This window comes from Hyperoodon ampullatus, assembly GCF_949752795.1.
Source record: "Hyperoodon ampullatus genome assembly, chromosome: 3".
NCBI lineage: Eukaryota > Metazoa > Chordata > Mammalia > Artiodactyla > Ziphiidae > Hyperoodon > Hyperoodon ampullatus.
The window spans coordinates 74,330,104-74,358,068 of NC_136916.1; the positions used below are offsets into that span (position 1 = coordinate 74,330,104).

Sequence of the window (27,965 nt, forward strand, 5' to 3'; positions counted from 1 at the left end):
GCCCCTTCTTCAAGGTGATGGTGGGAGCCATGGGCCACCTGGGGACTGTGTTGACTTAAGGCGGAGATGGAGAAGGAGGAGCCAGAGACATAGACAGGTAGGAGGAGGGGCCTGTCGGGCCCGAGTTCAAGGAGAGGAGGGTCAATGAGGTGAAGACCACTGGTGATGCAGAAGAAGATGGGAGGGTGGCAACTGCAGCAGGGGATGCGGGCCATCAGCCACCTCTGAGAGCAGCGTCAGAGGGTGGTGGAGGCAAGATGGAGTTGGAACGGGAATTGGAAGACTTCGTAGAAAACTGGGCACCTGTCTTCCCCTCTCCATTCCTCGTCTCCAGTCCTGCCTGGTTTACCTTCTCTTCTGATCATTTCTCCCATCTCCAATCCGGTGAATCCAAGCCACGGCCACCCCTCCCCTAGGCCACAGTGAATTCCAGTGGGCCTCTGTCCAGTCCCTCTGTCCACCCTCAGCTGCCTCCAACCCATTCTCCAGGGAATCACATCGAGAAGTGGGATGAATGTCAACTTCCCCCAGACAGGTCACAGCTTCTCGTTATCCCTGGGGAGAAAACCTGATGGCTTTAGCAGCAAACTGCAGCTGCTACACCCTAGGGTCCTGCTTCCATGCCAGCCCTTGGCCTCGTCTGCCCAGCGTGCCCATTGCTGGTCTTCCTCAGTCCCAGAACGTGCCCGTGCTGCTTCCCTGCTGCAGAGCCATCGGGAGGTAGACCTCTGCCTGGACCTTGTTCCCCCAACTCCTCCACGACAGGCTGCTTCAAGTCTTTCCAACTAAGGGGCCACGTCTGCCCCATGCAGCCCCTTTCCTGGCACTTGCCGTTCTTTGTAACCATCCATTTTGGTATGTTTATGTTTGCTGTCTATTTTCTTCACTAGAATACCAGCTCCCTGAAGGCAGACCGCAGCTCTGTACTGTTCACCCTTGAATCCCCGGAGCCTAGCACAGGACCTGCCACTTCAAAGGTGTTTCCTGGGAGTGAATGAATGGGCGGAGTTTTAACTTCAATCCCTTTCACAATTAGACTGTGAAGACAGTTCTACTAATTTTCCTTTGGTACCGTTTTCCTCTTATAACAAATGTGGCCCTCCCAATCTCTCAGGACTGAAGATCATTCTTTGCTGTATTGTTATGCAGTTCTGGCTAGTTGTTTAGACTGCCAGAAAGCCTTAGTTTCCTTCTGATGCTGGAACTGTGCAGATTCCCATACCAACTTGTGCCCTGCATGGCACAGAGCCTGACAGAGGAGAGGGCCTGAAACCCAGTGGAGTTTATTAGTGTCTTAGCCAAGCCTGATGCCTGGGGGACAAGGTGCTGTCCCCAGGCTGCATCTCTTGGGGGCACAGCCTTTGAATCTACTCAAAGCCAACCTGGCCCTGCCTGTTTGAATCTACTCAAAGCCAACCTGGCCCTGCCTGTTGGTCTCTTTCCCCAGAGCCCCAAACAACATGCTTCTTTCCTGTCTTGTGTGGCTTTTCTCATTTGTAAATTCTGGAATAGGGAACCAAGTTTCTCTCCTCACCCTGCTACATTCTGCTCCCCTGTGGGCTCTGGAACATGTTGCCAATCTGTAAATGATGTTTTAGTTCTTTCTTTGTTGTTGCTTTGGAGCTGTGAAACCTGTGATGTTAACACCAGGTGCTGAAAAATGAAAACTTATCATCAATCGCCATCATCAAAGCAAGGTGGAGTAGAATGGTTTCAACTAGTCCCAAATTTCCTGGAGGAATTTGGCCTCTGTTCAGTTCCCCTCTCCCGAGGCTGATGTTACTAGCAGAACAGAGTTCTCTTCAGCTGCCCAGGACAGTCTTGGGTTTACGTAATTAAAAATCCCATCCAGTGGCCTCAGTGTTAAGCACAAGACAGGAACTATTTCTTGACTGAAAATATATTAGTTGTTTCTTGCAATTGGACTGTGGGATTCTAAGAATAGTATATTTTTTCAGTAAGCAGAGCTTTAACAACCAGCAAGTTTAATTAAGCTTTTCTGCTGCACTTTTTGTTTAAAAAAAATTGAGTTAGTAGCAGGAGAGTATTTTTAGAACTAAAGTGATTACTTTGTGTAACAGATACATGTCTGAATATTCTTAAACCTCTATGTAGGGCAAAACATAGTTAGAGAATTGACTTCATGGGTCTAAAAGCATGACCGGTTGTTTCTACACATGTCATCACCATCATACCTATTTATTCCGTTCATTCATTATCCATACCCTGCCTTCTTTCTTCCTAAGTACAGGTGGGCTGGGATTGGGAGGAGAATTTTTTTTAATGTTTTACAAACTTGGTGTACACTGAACATCTTTTTTTCAATTCCCTCTGGTTTTGCTGGTCTAGATGGGCTCCCTTCCTAGATTTGGGTTTCATTTGGATTTTTTTCTTTTATTGAGAGGCACCATGATATCACTTAAGAGGTGAATGTTTTATATGTTACTTCAAATAGTAAATATAACATTAAATTTTTTGTTATGAGAAAGCTGCATGTTGAAAAAGAAAGCATTCGTCTAACTAAAACTATGAAGTGTGCAGTGTCTCAGCAGCTTACGGTGATGAAGTACCAGATGGCATGTTTTCAGATGAAGGCTCTAGCTAGCTAATATTGGATCTTTAAGACTTTAGAGAAAAACATGACATAAAGTGGTGCAAAATGAAATTTCAGATTTTTCTAGAAGGTTCTTTGTATACAAGTAGAATAAAGGTGATTTGAATATTGGTAAAGTGGAAAATGCAGTTTGCAGTTTATGGCCCCTACAGCTCCTGGTTAAGATCATTAAAATATTTATCTACAAATAATGGGAATCATCTAACAGAAAGGGAGTAACTGATCCAAAGTAGAAATTATCCATGCTTGCACAGATTATCTACAATTTTGGCAAAGAGGCTGAGAAGGAACCTGTGAGAAACCTGAGGGTGAGGTGGGGCAGGATGTGATGTATTCTATTTAAGGAATTTTCCACATCCTCTGAGGTGAGTTTGCCAATTCAGATACATCAGTGAGATCCACGCAAAGATATGGGACTGGGCAGGACTGTCCCAAAGGAAGGTGGCATGTGAAGACAACTCCTTGAGGTGGCCACAGGCACAGGCGATAATCAAGTCATTTCTTGCTTTCTTCTTGATATTTGTGGTATCAGATGATTCTGCTCTTTAATCTCACATTTCCATGTTTACCTTTAGAGTAAGTTTCAGTATTCCCCCATATCTCTTCCTCTGCCAAACACTGCAAGTCCAGGGACTTTTTGTGAGGGATCAGGCACCATTTCTCCTTTAACGATGCGCAGAACTTTGGGCCTTCCCTTCATCTTCAGATCTTCGCTTGGCTCAGCCTCCTACAGGAAAGAGAGATGCGCTCACTTTCAGTCTAGGTTTCCTAAGTTCTTCAGAGGAACTACGACCACCATAGCCATCGAGACACACTGCAGCCGCCCACTACCTCGCTGATGAGCATCTTGGGTCTGCTGCCGGGAGGCGAACGCCTGGCACCAAAAAAACCAGGGCACTGTGAGTCGGGTCATAGTAGCGCTGGTTTGCTAGAGGCAGAGGAGAATACCGACAGTATCAAATTCAATTTCTTTCCTTAAATTTGGATTCTGTTTCCCTAAGCAATGTGCATATTGTTAAAGCAAAAGAGGATGGAAAGAAAACACTGGTACTGGTAAAATTATGCTCACTTTTAAGTAATGCCTTCTTCCTGAAGCAGTGGTAATTTTCGTCATTCCCCACCCCCACCCCCTTTCTTTTCTCCTCGACCCTTATCTCTTCACTTTTCACACTTCCTAAGTCTGCAGAGTTCCTCAGCCACTTGGCTGTGAGCCACGAAAACTCCCCCAAAGGGTTTGGTTTGCTCCTCTGCAGCTGACACACGCCCCGCCCCTCCTGCTGCTACCCTAGTCTTTTTCGATGCCATTTTCTCATTGGCATTAACACATTTCTTTCTGTGAGCTGCTTGTTTTAACTAAAGCTGTATCCCATATTCTTATTTTTGCAGTGATCCCAGATTATTATGCTAACTATAAATATTTTGGCTGTGAATCTGATGTAAACAATGTTTTGAATTTAATATTAAACAAAAGCTTAATTGATCAAATCCCAGATCATTTTTTGTTGTTGTTCTAGAGAAAATATGCTGAATGGAAACTTTTTGGGGGAAATCTCTTTACTGAAAACTGTAAGTGGTCGTGGCATACTAGACAGTTACACAAATAAAAGTACATTTTGAATTAAATCCTACTTCTGGGCTCTAGTCACAATGAATTTGACACTAAATAAAAGGTTAAAATTTTCCAAGACTGCTCTAGTTGAAAAGACCTAAACTGGTTGATGATGTATATTTATAAAACTAGTAGCAATCTAATACTTGCTTATAAAAAAATTAATCTCCCATCTGCCTTCCCAAATAAATTGGTACCACATAAAGAAACTAAAAAAAAATTGATATTTTCAAATACAATGGAAACAATTTTTTTGTTTAAAAATATATTAAATATATATAATATATTACATAGTATTGGTAGAAATGTAATACTGTGCAGCCAGTGATTATTTTTATTGATATGGATTTTCACAAAATATTAGTTGAAGAAAGCAAGTTATAAAATAGTATATATGCTAAGATGCCATTTAAGTAAATCCACAAGTGTATGTGTAGCATTCATAGAAAAGAGTGAAAAGATAGACAAATACTCACCAAAATATGGGGGGATTATTGGGATGGTCAGCTTTTTCTTCATCCTTTTCTCTAGGCTGCAGTGTTGCTTTTGTAATCAGAAAAGGCTACTTTAATGTGAATTCCAAGCTGTAAAAAAATTACATGGATAGAGAATTCTTGCAGGAAGACTGGGTTTAAATAAAAAAGAGCAGGTTTTCATTTTAGGGTTGTCTACCAAGTGCTTTTATGCATGATTGGATTATATAATCAATGTACAGGACTCATTAGTCATAGCTCAAAACACAACTTACCTGGATTGTTTCAAATAGTAAGATCATACTAATAATATTACAACTGGGTTTTTCTCTTAAAATCTTTTACCAGACCAATTAACCACAAATAAAGAACATAAACCTGAAGAGTGCAAGACTCCTGTTTCTTATATACAATTACAAAATCCCTATCTTTTAATTTAAAATCTAGACATTATTTTGGTCTACTGAATTAGACTGCATACCCTCAAAGTGGGTGTAATTGTTTGGTCAATAAATTTAACAGTGACTTTTATCAGTTTCAGAGAATTATGAATAGCCTTGGATTGAGGTACTTTTTTAATACATTATAAAATAAACATATATCTGTAATTATGCTGAAAAGATACGAAATGACCTTTAGTAAATAATACCTCCCTGTAAATTTTTGTTCTAGATAAAGAATGGTACCAGGGCACTTCCCTGGTGGCACAGTGCTTAAGGCTCCGTGCTCCCGATGCTGGGGGCCCAGGTTCAATCCCTGGTGAGGGAACTAGATCCCACATACATGCTGCAATCAAGAGTTCGCATGCCACAACTAAGGAGCCCACCTGCTGCAGCTAAGACCCGGCACAACCAAATAAATAAAATTTTTTTTTTGTAATAAATGGATGGTACCATAGTGTTGCAAACCAGGAAAAAAAGCAAGTATGACTTCCAAGTACTTTACAGAACAGTACTTCCTAGTACTTTACAGAATTTTCCACTTGATTATATTTTCAAACACATTAATTTCTTGGTGTTTTACTTTCAGTGGTCTTTAGTTCTTGAGGAGCCCTCACTGGAATGGTGACTGTTTGCTCAATGGATTGAAGTGGAACTCTTACCAACTGGGATTTTTAAATTACTATAGATTTGGCCTGATGCTGGTGTTAACCAGTGAGCACAGACACTGAAACCAGATGAGCGTTAATACTGAGTTTCCATCCACTTCACAGACACAGTGACTGCAGTTCCATTCATGGCTTCTGGAAGGGCTGTTGGTCTAACCAAAAATAGTTCATTAACAGATATGTAAAGTAATTTGCATCACTGGCTTTGAGTTTAAAATTGAGATATAATTCACATACCATAAAAGTCACCCCTTTAATGTGTGCAATTCAGTGGTTGTTAGTATATCCACAAGGTTGTGCAACCATCATCACTAACTCCAGACCATTTTCATCACCCAAAAAGAAACTCCACACTCATTAGCAGTCACGACCCATTTTCCCCTCCCCTTACCCAGGCAACCATTAGTCTATGGTTGTGATTTCTTCTTTCACCCATTGGTTAATTAGGAATGTTCTAATTTCCATATATTTATAAAATTTTCAAATTTCCTTCTGTTATTTATTTCTAATTTCATTCTATTGTGGTCAGAGAACATACTTCGTATGATTTCAATCCTACTAAAAATATTGAGGCTTTTAAAATGACCTAACATATGATTTACCCCAGGGAATATTCTACGTGCACTTTAAAAGAATGTGCACACGCTCTTGTTGGGTGGATTGTTCTATGCATGTCTTTTAGGGGTACTTGGCTTAAAGTGTTGTTCAAGTCTTCTATTTCCTTGTTGACTTCTCTCTACTTGTTCTATCCATTATTGCAAGCGAGGCACTGAGGTCTCCAACTGCTACTATTGAATTGGATATTTCTCCCATCAATTGTATCAGTTTTTGCTTCATGTATTTGGAGCTCTGTTGTTAGGTACATGTATGTACATGATTATGTCTTCTTGATGGACTGATCCTTTTATCATTATGTAGAGTCTTTGTCTCTAGTAACAATTTTTGCCTTAAGGTCTCTTTTGTCTGAGATTAATATATCCACTCCAGCTCCCTTTTTGTTAAGTTTGCATGGTATATCTTTTTCCATCTTTTTACTTTCAAACTGTTTGTGTTATTGATTTGTAAGCAGCATATAGTTGGATCATGATTTTTACCAATTCTGGCATTTCTACCTTTTAATTGGAGTGTTTAATTCATTTACATTTAATGTGATTACTGATAAGGTAGGATTTAGTCTGACATCTTTCTACTTGTTTTCTATGTCTTATGTCTTTTTGTTCCTCTATTCTTCCATTACTTCCATGCCTTCTGTTGTATATTTTTTAGTGTGCCATTTTAATTCCCTATTTGTATCTTTTACTATATATTTAGTTATTTTCTTAGTGGTTTCCCTGAGGATTATAATTAACATCTTAATATACAGCAGTCTAGTTTGGAATAATACCAACTTAATTTCAGTAGTATACAAAAATTTTGTTCCCATATAGGTTTGTTCCCTCTCCCTTCCTTTGTAGTTATTGTCACACAGATTTTGTTTTTCACTTTGTGACCATCAACACAGATTTATAATTATTTAATGGAGTTGCCTCTTAAATCAGATAGGAGTAAAAAAGAGTTGTGAACAAAAAATGCATTTATGGTCTTTTTTTTTTTTTTTTTTTTTGCGTTACGCGGGCCTCTCACTGTTGTGGCCTCTCCCGTTGCGGAGCACAGGCTCCGGACGCGCAGGCTCAGCGGCCGCGGCTCACGGGCCCAGCCACTCCGTGGCATGTGGGATCTTCCCGGGCCGGGGCACGAACCCGTGTCCCCTGCATCGGCAGGCGGACTCTCAACCACTGCACCACCAGGGAAGCCCCAACATTTATGGTCTTTTATATTTACCTATGTAAATATCATTGCTCTTTATTTCTTCATGTGGATTTGAGTTACTGTCTATTGTCCTTTTATTGCAGCCTGAAGGACTCTGTTTATTATTTCTTGTGGGGCAGTCTTGCTAATGATGAATTTTGTTTTTATTTATCTGGGAGTGTCTTAATTTCTTCTTCATTTTCAAAGGATTGTTTTGGGGATACAAAATTCTTGTTTGATAGTCATTTACTTCAGCACTTCAAATATGTCATCCCACTGCCTTCTGGCCTCCACAGTTTCTGATGGGAATTCCTTGCATCTGAGTCAATTCTCCCTTGCTGCTTTCAAGATATTCTCCTTGTCTTTATCTTTTGACAGTATGATTATATGTTCAGGCATGAATTTGAGTTTATCCTGCTTCAGGCTGATTGAGCTTCTTGGGTATGTAAATTAATATTTTTCATCAAAGTTTGAAGTCTTTGGTCATTATTTTTTCAAATATTTTTTCTCTTCTCCCCTTATGTGACTCCCATTATGCATATGTTGGTGCACTTAATAGTATCCCATGAGTTTCTGAGGCTCTATTAATTTTTCTTCATTCTCTTTTCTTTCTGTTCCTCAGCCTGGATAATCTCAATTGATTTATATTCAAGTTTGCTGATTCTTTCTTCTGCCTGCTCAAATATGATGTTGGGCATCTCTAGGGAATTTTTCATTTCAGTTATTGTATTTAAACTCTACAATTTATATATGGTTACTTTTAAATAATTTCTATCTTTTTATTGATGTTTTCTATTTGGTGAGACATCATTTTCATACTTTAGTTATTTGAATATATTTTAAATAGCTGACTTAAAGTCTCTGCCTGCAAATTCCAATGTTTGGACTTCCTCAAGTACAGTTTATTGACTTTTTCCACTGTGTATGGGACATACTTATTTCTTTGCATGTCTCATAATTTTCTGAGGAAAACTGGACATTTTAAATAATAATAGGATAACTGTGGAATTAGATTTGCTAACCCCTTTGCCAAGGTTTTGATGTAGTTGCTGGTTTTTGTTTATCTAGCAAGTCATCTGAACTAATTCTTTAAAGTCTATTAGATAGACACTGAAGTCTTGCTCAGATAGTTTCTTAGTGAACTAATGATTGGACAGATATTTCCTTAAACACCTGAAACCAGTTAACTCTCACGGTCTTTGCTGACAGCTTTGTGTGCATGTTGGGACACACTTCAACACTCAGCCAGGAAGTTGACAGCTCTGCCTTCACCTTCAATTTCTGCTCGGGCAGATCATCAAGATCAACCTAAGGTGGCAGTTTAGGATGTCCCCAGTTCTTTCCTGAACAGGAGTAACAATCCTTGGCTTGAGCAACGTTTTTGGCATGTGCATGCACATGACCATCTGAATTCCCAGGAATGGCAGAGCGTTTCCAAAGCCTCTATGAATATCTCATTCCTCAGCTTTTCCTTTTTTAAGTTTATGGTTAGCCTGTTGTTTGCTCCAATGTTTATTCACTACTTCAGGCAGCCACAACTGCTTCTGATTTTTTTTCATTAATTTTTTTTTTTTCCTATGGAAAAGGCTTTTCATACCAGGCAAGCTCTGATCAGAAAAATAAAGACAGCCTTGCAAGTGAGGTCTTCCAGGGAACCACCAGACAGTTCTCTGGGAATGAGGCTTTGAAGGAGCTCCAACCCCACTCTGCCCCTTCCAGTGGCTTCTATGCTGCTGCTTCTACATTATGGACTGTTGGTTTTCAAGGATAAGCAGAGCTGGAAATGGGCAGGGGGAATGGAAATAGGACTAGTTAAAATGCCACAAAGCTTACTGTTCTTACTGAGATTCAGCTATTTCTCTTGCATAAATATTCTTTGGGTTGCTATGAGGTTAATTTCCAGAGTTGTGAAAAAAGTTGATTCTGACAATTTTTGCAAATTTTCTCCTTGTCTTTATGGAGAGGAGAATTTTCAGAGGTCCTTACTCCCCCATCCTGGCTGGCTTTAAGTATTTAATGTCCTTTTATTTTTCTTAGCAAAATGAATCTGGTTAAAACAATAAAGCCACCACCATTGACATTTCTAGGCATTCGCATGGTTCAAGCTCAACTATTCTATAAACAGCAGTATCTGTGAGAACTAAACTGGATATAGTATAAATTATAGAAAATGTCCACACTACAAATGAATGGTGCCAAAATGTTTCAGTGGGCAGACTCAGAATATTAGAAAATTTTTTCATTATATAAAAAAGAAAGAAGGAAGGAAAGAAGGGAGGGAGGGAGGGAGGGAAGGAGGAAGGAAAGAAAGAATGATCTTGGATTACTATAGTCTCAAAATTGCTATGAGAAGCAAAACCTGACAGTAACAAGCATAATCCACACTCTGCTGTAAGATGAATTGGGGGAGGGGGGCGCAGAAACCTGGCCAACCCTTGCAAGTCTCTTAATTACATATAGAAATGACCTCCAAATGCTCCACCTTCTGTCCAGCCACCACACTGGACTGCCAGTACTTTTCTGTCTCTGATGTACAAGGGACCATATAGTCATGCTTCAAAGAGAATATCCTAGGCTGTAAAGCAATCTCTTTTCCTGACCAAGGATAGCAGTCACTCAGCTATGATCAATTCTTTTACTAGAGACACTTGCATCACTTTCAGATCTATTGGCTAATAGCACAGGGAGGTACTTCCTGGGTAGGGATAGTGAGACTTGAATGATTTTTAGATAGACATGTAGTTATTTTCAAGAATACGGACTTATGGGCTTCCCTGGTGGTGCAGTGGTTGAGAATCTGCCTGCTAATGCAGGGGACACGGGTTCTAGCCCTGGTCTGGGAGGATCCCACATGCTGTGGAGCAACTAGGCCCGTGAGCCACAACTACTGAGCCTGCGCGTCTGGAGCCTGTGCTCCGCAACAAGAGAGGCCGCGATAGTGAGAGGCCCGCGCACCGCGATGAAGAGTGGCCCCCGCTTGCCACAACTAGAGAAAGCCCTCGCACAGAAACTAAGACCCAACACAGCAAAAATAAATTAATTAATTAATAAACGCCTGCCCCCAACATTTTTTTAAAAAAAAAATACGGACTTATAAAAATCCCATCAGTTTAAGAGAAGGCAAGATATTCACCTAATTCCTGGAGAAATGTAGAAGAGCCTCATTAGGAGTAAACAATAGTTGGTGGAAACCACAAAAATAATAAAATCATAATAAAATGTCCAGAGTTATGTAAGGATACATTTTAAAACAAGATTCCTTATTTTTAGATAACATTACAAGTCTATGAAATGAATTTACATCTCAATTTTTTTTTTTTTAAAGATGTTGGGGGTAGGAGTTTATTAATTTATTTATTTTTGCTGTGTTGGGTCTTCGTTTCTGTGCAAGGGCTTTCTCTAGTTGTGGCAAGTGGGGGCCACTCTTCATTGCGGTGTGCGGGCCTCTCACTATCGCGGCCTCTCTTGTTGCGGAGCACAGGCTCCAGATGCGCAGGCTCAGTAGTTGTTGCTCACGGGCCTAGTTGCTCCATGGCATGTGGGATCCTCCCAGACCAGGGCTCGAACCCATGTCCCCTGCATTAGCAGGCTGACTCTCAACCTCTGTGCCACCAGGGAAGCCCTACATCTCAATATTTAATTACATCAGGTTGCGTTAGTGTTGGCCCAGTTAGGAATCCATGTTCATAAATCATTTGAATAAAAATGTTTTGCTTTCTCCTTAAGCAATGTATTGTGTTTAAGATGAACATGTTTGATTTTTCAATTCAGGGAACAGAAACCTAATTTTACTATTAATAATTTCTAAAATTGGCGTTGAAAGAGATTACAAAATAGGTATATATTTTAGGGGAAAACTATGTACAAAGCCTCGTAAGCTGACTGGTATTGAAGCCTTTTTTCTTAGACTGTGAACATTTTAATTCTTAATGCTTAATGTGGAAGAAAAGTGAGAGGTACCTTAAACTAGGCAGACAAGCCAGAGTGTGAAAGGTTTTAGTGAGTGTTGAGTACGTTGACTAAAAGATGTTTAATGCAGACCTTGCTTTTCCAGAAAGGAGGGCCAGGTAACAAAGCAGTTCATCATTCTTTTCTATTAACCAAAATGTATCCTCCACTAGCCAGGACTCTTTTGTATTGATCATTTTAAAAAATGTTGACGTGTGCTCAAAATATGTATTTTATTCATTGAAGATGCAACATTCCATTCATCTACACAATGTTATGTAATTGAGGATTTTGGTATGATAACAATTGGGCATTTTGAAGAACACTGATAGGGTAATCCACTTTAAATGGACCCCCCCTTGTACTAAGAAGGCCTATGCCCAACAGGGTATCCTGTATTTTAAAATTTACCATTAACCACATATCAGATTACTGATGTAAACTTACCTGAACAGACTATATTTTCTAAATAACTCACTTTTTTGGGCATTATTATAATTGCATGAATTATTTCTCTACCTAGTATAACCATTGCTCAAGAAAACACATATATAGTAACTTTAGAATTTTCTGCAAAGCTCTGGACACAATTAAATATTTAGAATGTAGGCAAATCTTCTCCAGTCTACAACACTTCTTTATAATATCAAAAGACATCAGTGAATCCAGTACAAAATTTTTATAATGAACAGCACCAAAGAAGCCAAATTATAAGTTCCATTTCTCATCAATTAAGCTTGGTGCTGCATCAAGGATTAAGGCTGAGACCACCCAAAGGTTGTCTGCCTAGCCCACTGCTGGTGTTCAATACACATTGCTTGTACAGAGGCTGTTTGGATTGTAAGTGTCTTTGTAAAATTTCAAACAAGTTAAAAGTATTACATATCCTTATCTCAACAGAATCCTGAATATCAGGTTAGCAAATTTCATAGCTCCATTTTAAGACATATGATTGTAGAGGGTAAAGTAGAAAGATGTTGAAACATATTACTGTCACTTAAATGATAGGTAGCAGCCACATAGGCCTGAACCACATTTGTGAAATCTCATGCCACATTTTTCACCTCCCCATTTATATACATGGAGGGGTTACACTAAAACTTCAATTATTCCAAAAGATGAAAGAAATGTTACATTTTGATACAGATCTTCAGTTTCTATTATACCATAAGCCTTTGAAATATTAAGGCTGAAGAGGCCAAGTTATGAAAGGGACAAGAGGAAGTAAGAACAGTGGAAATACAGTTGATAATCTTCTGCCTTCACCATTCTATGTGGATAGTCTGCTTTCCAGGCAGCAGGTGGTGTGACTGTGAAAAGATCACACATTTGTCAGTAACTATGTAGGATTTTTAGCACTGTTAGAGCCTAGCATTACAGATTTAGGGCAGCTAATAAAATTCCATAAGCCAAATTTTTGACAAGCCTGAAATTTTTTGAAAATAATTTTCCTACCAAGTAAAACTTCTTGGTTCCCTTTTAGTCCTGTCTCAGAGAAAACTATGTATAATTAAACTTTTTTTAAAAAGTAAAAAAAAGAATCACTTCACAGCAACCAGATGAACATCTGGCAGCAAAGCAATATTAAAATGCCATCCTTTCAAAGGAAGAGCAAGTATGTGAGTCCTCCATTAAGAGCATTATCTTATGTCAGAGCATAATCTCACACTTTCCATTTATGGTCTTTTTGCAAAAGTCCAAGGCTGAATTTGGACCTGCTTTTCCTGTGTTTTCTCAATGTTATCTGGACAACAGTGTGTCAAGTACATAAGAAACCTAAGGTCAAAACGAAGATGATCTAATGCACCAGGTATTTAAATAAGTGTGCACAGGCTGTACTTAGAATCACCTTGCTAAAAACTAGTAGCAGAAGTAGCTGAAGCCCGTTTATCATATGTAGCAAAAATATTTCAAAGTCAATATAAATTTAACCATAACCCATCTAACAAGAAACACCAGAGATCGTATTTTAATGTGTTTTTTCTCTCCCTTTCTCAGTAGCCAGAAAATGTTTAAATCTAGAAAGAAAAGGATCAGATCTTTTAAAGCCTCATATGTCCCTCTTCTCATATAAAAAAGTCGTATCAGGAAATAAAATTCAAAAATTATTTTTCTGTAGTTTTTCAAAATAAGTGTGTATTTCATTTATAATCTACAGTTTTATTTTTAAAACCCCTCACAAAAGTCTCTTAATATGTTGCAAAACTTTATAAACAAGGTTGTAACTTTCCAGAGGGTGTGTACCAGGACCCTCGTGAAGCCCCTACTGGAGTCTAACTTGAAAGCCAACTCAGGCACCACCACCCCCCCACCCCGCCACACCCACACTGCTATTCAATACTATTGAGGTCACAGGGTTTACTGAAATTTGTTAAAAACATGGAGAATAACCTCTGGGGAATAATTCTCTGGGGAAAGAAAGAGAGATGAGAAGATTACAGATACCACTGAAAGTATGTGTGTTCAAAAGTTAATTTGGTTATATTATCAAATTACAGTTCTTCAGGGAGCTTAAACTTGCTCTAAATTAGATTTGGGGAGGCACATCAAACTAAATAGTCTGCATAAGAGACTCGCTGACATAAAAGAAAAACACGGAAGACAAAGGGTTCTTAATATGGGGAAGGATATATTCCAACTTGGGGGAAGGGTGAAGGCATTTCAGCTCTGAAGCTCGATCATGACATTTCCAGAGTCCTGCAGTCCCCAAGTGTGACAGGACAGATCGGAAGGGCCTGTTGGGCCTGGCTGGACTCTCCTGTCCCTCTGTCACACTGTGCGATATGCAGGCAACTGCAGTGTCAAGCTGGCAACACTCCTGAGGCTCTTGAGTGTTTATCAACTCAGTAGGTCAAAAGTCTGCAGACACTGGGTGGAGCAGCAGTAAGCCACAAAACTCACAGTTGTCCTCCTAGAAGGGGAAAGAGGGGGAGAAGGACACTGTGAGTTCAAAAGGAAAGTCTCAGAATTCTTTCCATTAGAGACAGTCTTTTCCTTTGTTAAAATAAAGGATTAGGTATGGTCAACAGAGTACACAACAGAAATGTAAATTCCTTTTAAAACTGAGCACTGGAATCAGGTGAGGTATGTGTGTGCTTATTTTATTAGCAGTTTTCAGATGACGTAACATCCCTATGTTAGCAGCTAAGGAAAAGTAAGCTTTTTCCATGTTACAGTCTGAATTCGGCTTACTAGAACCAGTGCAATGACAGAATTTGAAATACGTTATAAAAATCATGTAATAGAAAAAGTCACCAATTTAGCTAGAACACATATATATCGAAGAGCTTAAAAAACATAATTTTAAGGAATTTATCCTACAAATGTATGCCCACAGATTGCTTATAGAAGTAATTTCAGAATCTGAATCACGTAGTTTGAGGGTCTTCTCCCACACAGCAGAGGAATCCCATCTCAGACTCCTGCTTGGCATCTTTCTGCAGCGAGTCATGAGCCCTCTGATCCCAATCTGGGCAGCTCCAGTTGTTGGATGCCTTGTTTTCCCACCAGAAGTGCTATCCTCTTGTGAGGAGAGATTAATCTACTCTTGTTTTCACAGGACTCCCTGTGCTGACTGTTTTCTCTTTTCTTCACCCCTCAACTCAGTCTTTGCCTTTCTCTGTAATCCAAGAAGGTGACCTCTACAGACCCAACCTCCAAAGCTGCCTGATTGCTGGTTTCAGGCTGAATTAGGACAAGGGAGGCATAGCAGGAGGGTAAAGGGCAGGAAGAGAGAAAAGTTGAATATTTTCTTTTTCTTCTTTTTAAAAAAAAGTCTAGTTAATAGAGGTATAGTTACATATAGACATACAATAAAATTCACCCATTTTAAGTGTACAGTTGAATGAGTTTTGAAATATATGCAATTATTTAACTAACACCACCATCAAGATATAAAATACTTCTCATATCCCCAAATGTTCCTTGTGTCCACTTGCAGCCAACCCCCATCCCCCAAACCCCCTGACAAGTCTCTGGCAACCATTGATAATTTTGTTTCTCCGTAGGCTTTATTTTTCCCTGGGCCACCACAATTCTCCAAAAAAGGCTTTGCCATTATTTCATCTTGGATGATCAAAGATCTCAAGGCAAGAGCTAGACCTACTTCTATGGGTTCTCGTGCCTTAGATTTTTGTACTAATCCAGGATTCTCTTACCAACTGGTTCCAGCTAGGTTTGGCTGATGTGAGGATAAAGCTTCCCTGGATGGACCCTCCTGTATGGCTCTAGTTCTCACTAGGCTCCAGTCACACTCAACCAGGCAGTTGACAACTCTGCCTTAGCCTTCACTTCCTGCTTGCACAGAGTCTCACTTCCTGCAAGCAGAGGTGAGAGTTCAGGGCCTTCTTGGGTCTTTTCTGAGCATGCTCACATCCTTTTGCATGCACATGACCTTACATACTCCTAGAAATATTAGTGCTTTTCAAAGCCCCTGTGGAAAGCTTACTCCCCCAATTTTCCTTTTCAGCTTTTTTTTTTTTTTTTTTTGCTGTATGCGGGCCTCTCACTGTTGTGGCCTCTCCCGTTGCAGAGCACAGGCTCTGGACGTGCAGGCCCAATGGCCATGGCTCATGGGCCCAGCCACTCTGCAGCATGTGGGATCTTCCTGGACCGGGGCACGAACCCGTGTCCCCTGCATCGGCAGGCGGACTCCCAACCACTGCGCCACCAGGGAAGCCCTCCTTTTCAGCTTTATGGCTAGTCTATTGTTTGCCCCAACAGTTACCCACTGCCTCAGGCATCTGTGAAGTTAAGCAATTGCCTGTAATTGTTTTGACAATTTTTGACAAATACCCTCAGAGAAGAGGCTTTTTGCACTGGTGATCTCTGACTGAGGAAATAAAGACAGGCTTGCAAGTAGGGTTTTTCAGTGAAACACCCTTTGAAGATGCTCCAACTTCCTTCCACCCCTTTCCAGTTGCTGCCCGCCTGATGGTTTTAACTGTGATGGCAGATTATTGGTTTTCAAGGTTAAGACTAGAAGATGGGACTATAGGTTAAAATATCACAAAGGTCTCTGTTCTTTCTGAGATTCAGTCACTTTTCTTGAATAAATGCACTCTGGATTGCTGTAAGCCTTTTGTTAATTTCCAGAGTTCTGAAAAATTCAATTCTGACAAGTTTTGCCAGTTTTTTCATTGCTTTTATGGAAAGATTGACTATTTCTATCCCACTCCATCTCTACATCTCTGACCAGAGCTTTTATTGGGCAGCCCCTCCTGTGGGCTCTAAGTCTCAACAGCCTCCAGATCTTCCTTTGTCCTTCATGCTAAAAGGTTAAGAATGGTAAACCTTCCTACTGCTGTAAGTTCCCAGGTACTTTATCATCCTTGTGGGTGCTCTGAACCTTGCCTGAACTTCTGTAAATAGTCCTTCTCTATTAATTTCTCTTCAAAATCCCAGCTTCTGTGTGTTTTCCAGCCAGTACCCTGATTGATTTAGTAGGGAGTAGCCTAAGGAAACAGTCCATCAAAGTGGGATTCTGGGATTGGGTTGGTAACTGCATGAATGACCTCATTACCAGGGAAAAAGTGGGAAATCACTGATAACTTGAAGTTGTGGTATCACGATTACTCAAATTATCACTAAGACTGCCAGTGGAGGGTAAGGCACTGGGAGATCAAGTGCTGTGGCACTTGATTGTTGTGGCATCATGGTGAATTCAAAGATTGTGGAGGGAGATGGCTTCTTTTGACTGCTTCAAGAGATTCCCCAAATCCCAACCCCCTTCCAAAAAAAAAAAAAATAGATAAGCTTAGTGCCTTCTTGAACTCTTAACTCAAGGCATAGGTAGAGAATCAGAAAGTTTCTATGGTGGCCTTAAAGGAATTCTTATTTTATGAAGCTGTGGGAGGGACATGCCTGAGGCCTGAATGTACAGGCTGCAGAATCACATGCCAGGTAAAAGTATACTTATGCTAAGTCTCTTACGCTAAGGTAAAGGTTCTGGTTGGGAAGGGGTGAGGACTTAAGAATTGAGATGGAAACCTTTGTGTAGACACAAAGCTAAGGACCTTAAACCTCTAATATCTCTAAACATTTCTTCACATCAGAAACAGCCCTTCTTACCATCTAAGAAAACAAGCATTCACTTGAATAAAAAGATTTCACTGACTTCATCTGGTGTGGTTACCTAAAAAGGAAATTCCTATCTTCTTCAGGCAGGAACAATACTCACTGCCTCTAGGGCCACAGAGAGAGCAAAATCCCAGCATGATTCAGAGAGTTAATTGCAAGGGCTGCTCCTGGGAGAGATTATGTACATGAAGGAGTTGTAGAATCTTGCCAAATTTTATTTGCAGGAATCTGGAGAGTAAGCATGGAAATGGAGTCTAAGTATAATACATTAGCCAGTGAGAATAAGTCTAAGGTTGGATCAGGCCAAGAAGGGTGCTTCACGAGGCCTCAGCATTTAATGTATTAGTATGAGTACGTATAATGGTTAATAGAAGTCTTGATTCAGTAGAGGCCTACAGTCAATGAGACAGAGATGCTAGAACTTCCATTGCACAGTCTAGAGGGAGGAGATCAAAGGCTTAGAGAAATGGGAATGTTGAAGTGGATCCAATGCGGCCTAACCTGCTCAGACACCACCTGGAAACCTCTGGGAGGGTCAGGAAGACAGTCCCTTCACTAAGACATTAATATATATATTGGTGAGGGGAAATCAAACTGGAAGTAGCAAGCACACCTGATACTTAATATGACACATGCCTACTAGAGGCGAGAGAGAAAGCCTGCAAAAGCTCAGGTGTCTGCTACATTGGTAAAGTTTCAAACAGAAAAGAAGAGTTACATCCAGAACTGCCCATTTGAAGAAACAGATACACACTTGTGGGTCCCTTTGGATTTTGGAGGCAAAACACATTTTGGGAGCCCCAATCTTCCAAGGTCCTTTCTCTTACAATTAAACACCCTGGTCATAATACAACAAACAAGCATTGGAAGACTCTGAAAGACAGAATGAAGATAGACGGACTATGACCCTGGGACTTGAGAAGCAACACAGCAATGGTAAACTCCCGAGGCTTCCTTAGTGCCTCCCATATACTTCAGATAGGATGCTGTAGGAGCTTCCAACCTAGAACCACCAACAGGCAGAGTCAACAAAACAAAACAAAACAAAACAAAACACAACAAAAAAAACAACCCCCCCCCCAAAACCCCAAGAAAAGCCTGTTATTCCTATCCAAAGGATTAGGACAGAGAAATCCATCAATTTCTATAGAAAGTAAATACCTAGTTGCTTAGGGCTAGGTATGGGGAAAGAGAGAGGTGATAGATAAAGGGTACAAGGTTTCTCTTAGGGTGAGAAAAACGTTCTAAAACTGTCTGTGGTATTAGTTGCACGTATCTGTGACTACAGTAAAAACGTTTTTATGCTGATTTGTATACTTTAAATGGGTGAATTGTATGGTATGTAAATTATCTCAATAAAGCTGTTAAAAAATAATAGAAGTAAAAGGAGAAATAGATAAGCTCACAATTAGAGTGGGAACTTCAACTTCTTTACTCTTAGCAACTGATAGAACTACCAGACAGAAGATCAGCACAGGTGTAGAAGAACTGAACAACTCAATGAACCAAAGAATCTAATTGACATATACAAAACACTCCACCCAACAGCAACAAAGTACACGTTTTTTTTTTTTTTCTTTCTAAAAGCCCATGGAATATTCACCAGGACAGACTATATTCTGTGCCAAAGAACAAGCCTCACAAATTTGAAAGAACTGAAATTATATACAGAGAACACATCTGGTTTCATCTCTGACATAAAGAGCCTACAAGTCCTCACTCCTGTTCTTACAAGAACAGGCTGAACAAATTGAAAATCAACAACTTTTCTCCACTCACCAGAGAACTGAGGTCATAGGGCAAACTGCAACTTCAAAATCTGGTGAGACAGGTGACTCCAGAGGCACAGCTGAGACTTGCTTACCTGGACAGAAGATGCTAGAATTGCTGGAGGCTGAGTGTGGACAAGCCTGAGAGTGAGATACTCCTGAGGCTGCAATGTTAGGGTGGCACACACACATTCTTAGGTTTTACCTATAGAAACCCTAGAGGCTATCATGGTGAAAATCCGTAAAAGATCCCCTTGTTGCTCATTCAGGAAGAGAAAAAGAGTAGTCATTATGTAACATGTCCAGAGCATCCTCCATAACAAAGGACTGTTCTCCAGAGAAAGAGTTTACCAGAGCCTTATCCCAGGTGCGGAAGGGCATTCTTCCCACCCCAGCCCCCTTTAGTCTGCCCATCTCACCTAAGAGGGGAAAACAAACTATGCAAGATGAGAAAAATCTATGAAGGTCACAGCCTAGAAATACAGGCCCACTAAAATAATGGTATAATCATAAAATTTAGAACATTTCCCTCCCTCATTTACCACCAGAGTAAATGGCCTCCAGCATAAGGACAGTGGATTATAGATAAAATTGATACACAGAAATCTCTTGCATTCCTATACACTAACAATGAAAGATCAGAAAGAGAAATTAAGGAAACAATCCCATTTACCACTGTATCAAAAAGAATGAAATACCTAGGAATAAACCTACCTAAGGAGGCAAAAGACCTATACTCTGAAAACTGTAAGACAATAATGAAAGAAATTGAAGATGACACAAATAGATGGAAAGATATGCCATGTTCTTGGATTGGAACAATCAATATTGTCAAAATGACAATTCTATCCAAGGCAGTTTACAGATTCAATGCAATCCCTATCAAATTACCAATGGCATTTTTCACAGAACTAGAACAAAAATTTTTTAAATTTGTATGGAAACACAAAAGACCCCAAATAGCCAAAGGAATCCTGAGAAAGAAAAATGGAGCTCGAGGAATCAGGCTCCCTGACTTCAGATTATAATACAAAGCTACAGTCATCAAAACAGTATGGTACTGGCACAAAAACAGAAATATAGATCAACAGAACAGGATAGAAAACCCAGAAATAAACTCACACACCTATAGTCAATTAATCTATGACAAAGGAGGCAAGAATATACAATGGAGAAAAGACAGTCTCTTCAATAAGTGGTGCTGGGAAAACTAAACAGCTACATGTAAAAAAAAAAAAAAAGAAAGAAATTAGAACATTCTCTAACACCCTACACAAAAATAAACTCAAAATGGATTAAAGACCTAAATGTAAGGCTGGATACTATAAAACTCTTAGAAGAAAACATAGGCAGAACACTGTTTGACATAAATCGCATCAACATTTTTTGCATCCACCTCCTAAGAGTAATGAAAATAAAAATAAACAAATGGGACCTAATTACTTAAAAGTTTTTGCACAGCAAAGGAAACCATAAACAAAATGAAAAGACAACCCATAGAATGGGAGAAAGTATCTGCAAACAAAGCAACTGACAAGGGATTAATCTTCAAAATATACAAACAGCTCATGCAGCTCTATATCAAAAAACAAATAACCCAATCAAAAATAGGCAGAAGATCTAAATAAACATTTCTCCAAAGAAGACAAAAAGCACATGAAAAGATGCTCAACATCACTAATTACTGGAGAAATGAAAATCAAAACTACAATGAGGTAGCACCTCACACCAGTCAGAAGAGCCATCATCAAAATGTCTACACACAATAAATGCTGGAGAGGGTGTGGAGAAAATGGAACCTTCCTACACTGTTGGTGGGAATGTAAATTGGTGCAACCACTATGGAGAACAGCATGGAGGTTCCTTAAAAAACTAAAAATAGAACTACCATATGATCTGGCAATCCCACTCCTGGGCATATATCTGGAGAAAACCGTAGTTCAAAAAGATACATGCACCCCAGTGTTCATTGCAGCACTGTTTACAATAGCCAAGATATGGAAGCAACCTAAATGTCCATCAACAAAGGAATGGATAAAGAAGATGTACTACATATATACATGGAATATTACTCAGCCATAAAAAAGAATGAAATAATGCCATTTGCAGCAATATGGATGGACTTAGAGATTATTATACTAAGTGAAGTAAGTCAGACAGAGAAAGACAAATATCATATGACATCACTTATATGTGGAATCTAAAAGAAATGATACAAATGAACTTGTTTACAAAACAGAAACAGACTCACAGACATTGAAAACAAACTTATGGTTACCAAAGGGGAAACATGGTGGGGAGGGATAAATTAGGAATTTGGGATTAAAAAATACACACTACTGTATATAAAATAGATAATCAACAAGGATCTACTATATAGCACAAGAAACTCTACTCAATATTCTGTAATAACCTATATGGGAAAAGAATCTGAAAAAGAATGGAAATATGTATATGTATAAATGAATCACTCTGCTGTACACCTGAAATTAACACAACATTGTAAATCAACCATACTCTAAAATACAATTTTAAAATAAATTAATTAATAAAAATAAAAAAGCAAAATAAATAAAATCCCAGCACTATTAAACCTTGGGTTCATCTTACTGGGTCCACCCAGGGGCCTGCAGGGGGTGCAGTGGGCAGTCCTGAGGGTGTTGGCGGAAGGGGGCTCACCATGTTCCTAAAGCTCATTTACCAACAGTGCAGCCTGGGCTTGACAGAATATTGAGGCGAGGATCTAGTTTTTAAACTATATAGGAGTAGGGAAGAAAAGTCATGAGAAAATAGGAGAGGATGAAGAATGTTATGAGAGAAATGCATTCCCATTAAAATTTTGCATTTAAAAACAAAAACAAAAACAGATGCAAGATGCAGGCTCTCTGAGGAGTATACAGGGAAGCCCAAAGTTAAGCAAGGAGAATCATAAAAGGACACTAAAGGAATCTGAATTTCAATCTGAAGCCTCTAGTACCTACTAGAGCAAACATAAAACAGCTCAGCTCCTAGCCAGATTAAAATAAAATCTCACACTAAATGCCTATTTAGCTCAGCTCTTATTACCCAATATGTCTGTCTTTCAACAAAAAAATTACAAGAGATGCCAAAAGGCAAGAAAAAGCACATGCTGAAGAGACAAAGAAAACCTCAGAACCAGACTCAGATATGACAGAGATGTTAGAATTATCACAGGGAATTAAAAAAAAATAGGACAGAAAATCCACGATCTGTGGGACAATTTCTAAAGGTGCAAGATATGCATAATTAGAATACTAGAAAGAAAAGGAGAGAAAAGAGAAGAAGAGAAGAATTTGAAGTAATAATGGTTAAGGACTTTACAAAATTAATGACAGATCCAGAAACTTAATAACACCAAGCAGGATAAAAATCAAAAACAAAAACACTACACATAAGAAATATTATATTCTATCACTTATATGTGGAATCTAAAATATGACACAAATGAACATATCTATGAAACAGAACAGACTCACAGACATAGAGAACAGATATGTGGCTGCCAAAGGGGAGGAGAGTGGAAGAGGGATGGACTGGGAGTTTGGAGTTAGCAGATGCAAACTAGTAAATATAGAATGGACAAACAACAAGGTCCTACTGCATAGCACAGGGAACTATAGTCATAATCCTGTGAAAACCATAATGGAAAAGAATATACACACACACACACACACACACACACACACACACACACACATATATAAAACTGAAAATCACTTTCTGTATAGCAACACTGTAAGTCACCTATACTTCAATGAAAAAAAAAAAAGAAATATCAAACTGGAGAAAACCAAAGAAAAAGGAAATCTTAGAAGAAAGCCAGAGGAGAAAAAAAATTACCTACAGAGGAACAAGTATAAGACACAGTAGACTTCTTATTAGAACCATGCAAGCAAGAAGAGAGTGCAGTGAAATATTTAGTGTGCTCAAAGAAAAAAAAATCACTAACCTAGAATTTTATACCCAGTGAAATTATCCTACAAAAGTAAAGGAGTATAAAGACTTTTTCAAACAAACTGAGAACTGAGGGAATTCATTGCCAGTGAACTTGTCCTGCAAGAAAGGTTGAAAGGAATTCTTCAGGGAGAGGAAAAGGGTATAGGTAAAAAATTCAGATCTAGGGCTTCCCTGGTGGTGCAGTGGTTGAGAGTCTGCCTGCCGATGCAGGGGACACGGGTTCGTGCCCCAGTCTGGGAAGATCCCACATGCCGTGGAGCGGCTGGGCCCATGAGCCATGGCCACTGAGCCTGAGCATCTGGAGCCTGTGCTCTGCAATGGGAGAGGCCACAACAGTGAGAGGCCCGTGTACCGAAAAAAAAAAAAAAAAAATTCAGATCTAAATAAAACTAGGGATGACATGATACTATATATAGAAAATTCTAAAATCTCCACACACACACAAAATTAGAATAAATGAATTCAGTAAAGTTGCAGGATACAAGATTAATATACAGAAATATGTTGCTTATCAATACTAATAATGGACTATCAGAAAGAGAATTCAAGAAAATAATCTCTTCTACAGTTGCATCAAAAAGAATAAAATGCCTAGAAATAAATTTAACCAAGAGGGTGAAAGACTTATACTCTGAAAACTATAGGACATTGATGAAGGAAATTGAAGATGATACATATAAAAGATACCCTCTTTTCATGGATTGGAAGAATTAATACTGTTAAAATGTCCATACTACCCAAGGCAATCTACAGATTTAATGTTACCCTTATCAAAATACCCAGAACATTTTTCACAGAACTAGACCAAATAATCCTAAAATTTATTTTTTAATCTATTTTTTTCATTTAATACTTTTCAACTTGAATTTTAGTTTGTCAATAATAATACTGCTGTTCCCACTTTGTTTGTTTGTCTTGTTTTGGTGTAATTTAGCTTTTTGTCTTCAAAAGATTAAGTAATTTTGTCTTAAGGTATTCTTTCCTCTCTTGCTTTCACCTTCTCTCTCTTTCTCTCCCTCCCTCTCTCTCTCTGCCTTAACACAACTTAAGACATAAGAATCTCTTTTGAGGAATTGAATCCATTCACATTTATACAGTAGGCCCTTACTAGTTATCTGTTTTATATACAGTAGGGTGTATATGTCAATTCCAATCTCCCTATTTATTCCTCCCCACCTTACCCCCTGGTAGCCATAAGTTTGTTTTCTACATCTGTGACTCTACTTCTGTTTTGTAAATAAGTTCATCTGTGCCCTTTTTTTAGATTCCATATATAAGTATATATAATATTTGTCTTTCTCTGTCTGACTTACTTCACTCAGTATGACTACAAAAGACCCTGAACTGCCAAAACAATCTTGAGAAAAAAGAACAAAGCTGGATGCTTCCTGACTTCAAACTATACTACAAAGCTACAGTCATCAAAACAGTATGGTATTGGCACAAAAACAGACACATAGATCAATGGAACAGAAAAGAAAGCCCAGCTATAAACCCATGCACCTATGGTCAATTAATCTATGACAACGGAGGCAAGAGTATGCAATGGAGAAAAGACAGTCTCTTCAGCAAGTGGTGCTGGAAAAACTGACAGCTACATGTAAAGGAATGAGATTAGAACATTTCCTCACCCCATATACAGAAATAAACTCAAAATGGATTAAAGACCTAAATTTAAGACTGGAAACCATAAAACTCCTAGAAGAAAACATAGACAGAACACTTTTGACATAAACTGTAGCAACATTTTTTGGGGATCTGTCTCTTAAAGCAAAGGAAACAAAAGCAAAAATGAACATATGGGACCTACTTAAACTTAAAAGCTTTTGCACAGCAAATGAAACTATCAATATAATGAAAAGACAACCTACTGAATTGGAGAAAATATTTGCTAATGATATGACCAATAAGGGGTTAATACCCAAAATATATAAACAGCTCATACAACTCAGTATCAAAAACAAACAAACAACAAAAACAAACAACCTGATTAAACAATGGGCAGAAAACATGAATGGGCAGTTTTCAAAAGAAGATATACAGATGGTTAACAGGCACATGAAAAGATGTTCAACATTGCTAATCATCAGATAAATGCAAATCAAAACCAAAATGAGATAGCACCTCACATCTGTCAGAATGGCTATCATCGAAACGTCTACAAATAACAAATACTGGCAAGGATGTGGAGAAAAGGGAACCCTAGCACACTTCTGGCGGGAATGTAAATTGGTGCAGCCACTATGGAAAACAGTATGGAGGTGCCTCAAAAAACTAAAAATAGATCTACCATATCATCCAGCAATTCCACTCCTGGGTATACAACCAAAGAAAACAAGAAAAGATACATACACCCCAATGTTCATAGCAGCATTATTTACAATAGCTAAGATACAGAATGGAATATAATTCAGCCATAAAAAATAATGAAATTCTGCCATTTGCAGCAACATGGATGGACCTGGAGAGTATTATGTTAAGTGAAATTAGTCAGACAGAGAAAGACAAATACTATGTGTTATCACTTATACGTGGAATCTAAAGAATAAAACAAAGAATATATATAACAAAACAGAAACAGATTCATAAATATAGAGATCAAACTAGTTATTACCAGTGAGAGGGAAAGGGGAAGGGGTAAGATAGACAGGGGATTAAGAGGCATAAACGACTATGTATAAAATAAATAAGCTATAAGGATATATTGTACAGTACAGGGAATATAGCCAGTATTTATAATAATTTTAAATGGAGTATAATCTATAAAAATATTGAATCACTGTGTTGTACACCTGAAATTAATGTAATATTGTAAATCAACTATACATCAATAAAAATTTTAAAAATAAAAACATTCTTCAGAATAAAATGAATAAATAAATAAATAGGAAGGTTGTTGGAGAAGGAATAAAGTTAAATAAAATCTTTAATTTTTATAATTTCAATCAATCTAAAAATTAACTTGTTTCACATAATAAGGGTAACAATGTACTGCATGATTACAACAGATGAATAGTGAAATGAATGACAGCAATGTCATGAAGTTTGCCAGGGAGGAATTAGGATTATTCTGTCACAAAGTACCTGTACTACAAGTGGAGCAGTATAGTGTATCGTTTGAAGGTGGAGTTAGATTGTTTAAAATGTATATTGTAAACTCTAAGGAAACTACTGCAAATTTTTAGAAAAGAAGTATAATTGATATGCTATGAGAGGAGATAAAACCCAATCACATAAAATGCTCAATAAAATCAAAAAAGGCAAAAAGAAGTAGGAAAAGAACAAATACAAAAAATAGAAAAGTTACAAACACAGTAGCTATTAATCCAACTAAGTCAATAATCACTTTAAATGTGAATGGTCTAAACATACTAATGAAAAGACAGAGACTGAGTGGATGGAAAAACAATACCCAATTAAATGTTGTGTACAAGGAACTCACTTTAAACATAAAAATGCAGATTGGTTGAAAGTAAAGGGATGGTGAAAGATATATAATGTTAACACTAATCAAAAGAAAGATGGAATAGCTATTTTGTTACAGACAAAGCAGACTTCAGGACAGGGAAAACTATCAGAAATAAAGAGGAGCATTACATAATAAAGGGGTCAATTCTCCAAGAAGACATAACAATGTGAAAAGTGTATGAAGCTAAAAACAGAGCATCAAAACATATGACGCAAAAACTGACAGAACTTCAAGAAGAAACAGACAAACTTGCTGTTAGAGCTGGAGACTTTGACACCCCTCTTTAAGCAATTGAAAGACCCAGAAAGCAGAAAATCAGAAACAATATAGTTGAACTCAACATCATTAATCAACTGGACCTAATTGACCTTTATAGATACTCGATCCAGCAACAGAAAAACACACATTCTTTTCAAGCTCCAGAGAAATTAAAATATTTTGAACTGAATGAAAATGAAATATAACTGATCAAAAAATTCTGGGATGAGGCAAAAGCAGTACAAAAGGGAAATATACAGCACAAATACAAATATTAGAAAAGAAGAAAGCTCTAATATCAATAATGTAAACCTCACCCAGGAAGTTAGAGAAAGAAGAACAATTTAAGTCTAAAGCAAGTAAAAATCATAGAGTACATCTGTGTCCATTATGGAATCGAATTAGATATCAGTAACAGAAAGAACAGGAAAATCTCCAAGTGTGTAAATCTTTTCTATGGGTTAAAGAGACAGTCTCAAAGGTATAAAAACTTAAACAATGAAAATAAAAATACAACATATCAAAAATTTTGAGACATAGTAAAGCAGTGCTGACAGAGAAATTAATAGCTTTAAATGCTTAAGTTAGAAAATAGGAAAGGTCTTAAATCAATACTCTAAGTTTCTACCCTAACCGCACCCCCCGCTAAAAAAAAGAGCAAAATAAATCCAAAGCTAGTAGGAGGAAGAGGAGAAACCAATGAAATTAAAACCTTCACTAGGATTAACAAGATCAATAAAATTGATAAATCTCTAGCAAGACTAACAAAGATTAAAAAAAGGAAAACACAAATTAATATAAGAAATGAAACAGGTGATATTAAACATATTCTGCAGTCATTAAAAAGATATAAGGGAATACCTTAAAAAACTT

The 27,965-nt window shown here is 38.3% G+C and overlaps 1 protein-coding gene across 5 annotated transcripts in view; it reads right to left on the reverse strand.

Annotated features, from left to right (window-relative positions):
- Positions 1 to 14,126: 14,126 nt before the first annotated feature.
- The window catches only part of LRRC28 (leucine rich repeat containing 28), a 191,612-nt gene continuing 177,773 nt past the window's right edge, over positions 14,127 to 27,965 (reverse strand). For all 5 annotated transcript variants that reach the window (XM_079698970.1, XM_079698973.1, XM_079698972.1 and 2 more), the window contains one exon: positions 14,127 to 14,451. In XM_079698970.1, the coding sequence (XP_079555096.1) occupies positions 14,379 to 14,451 (73 nt within the window). In that variant the 3' untranslated portion in view covers positions 14,127 to 14,378. The remainder of the gene's footprint in view (positions 14,452 to 27,965) is intronic.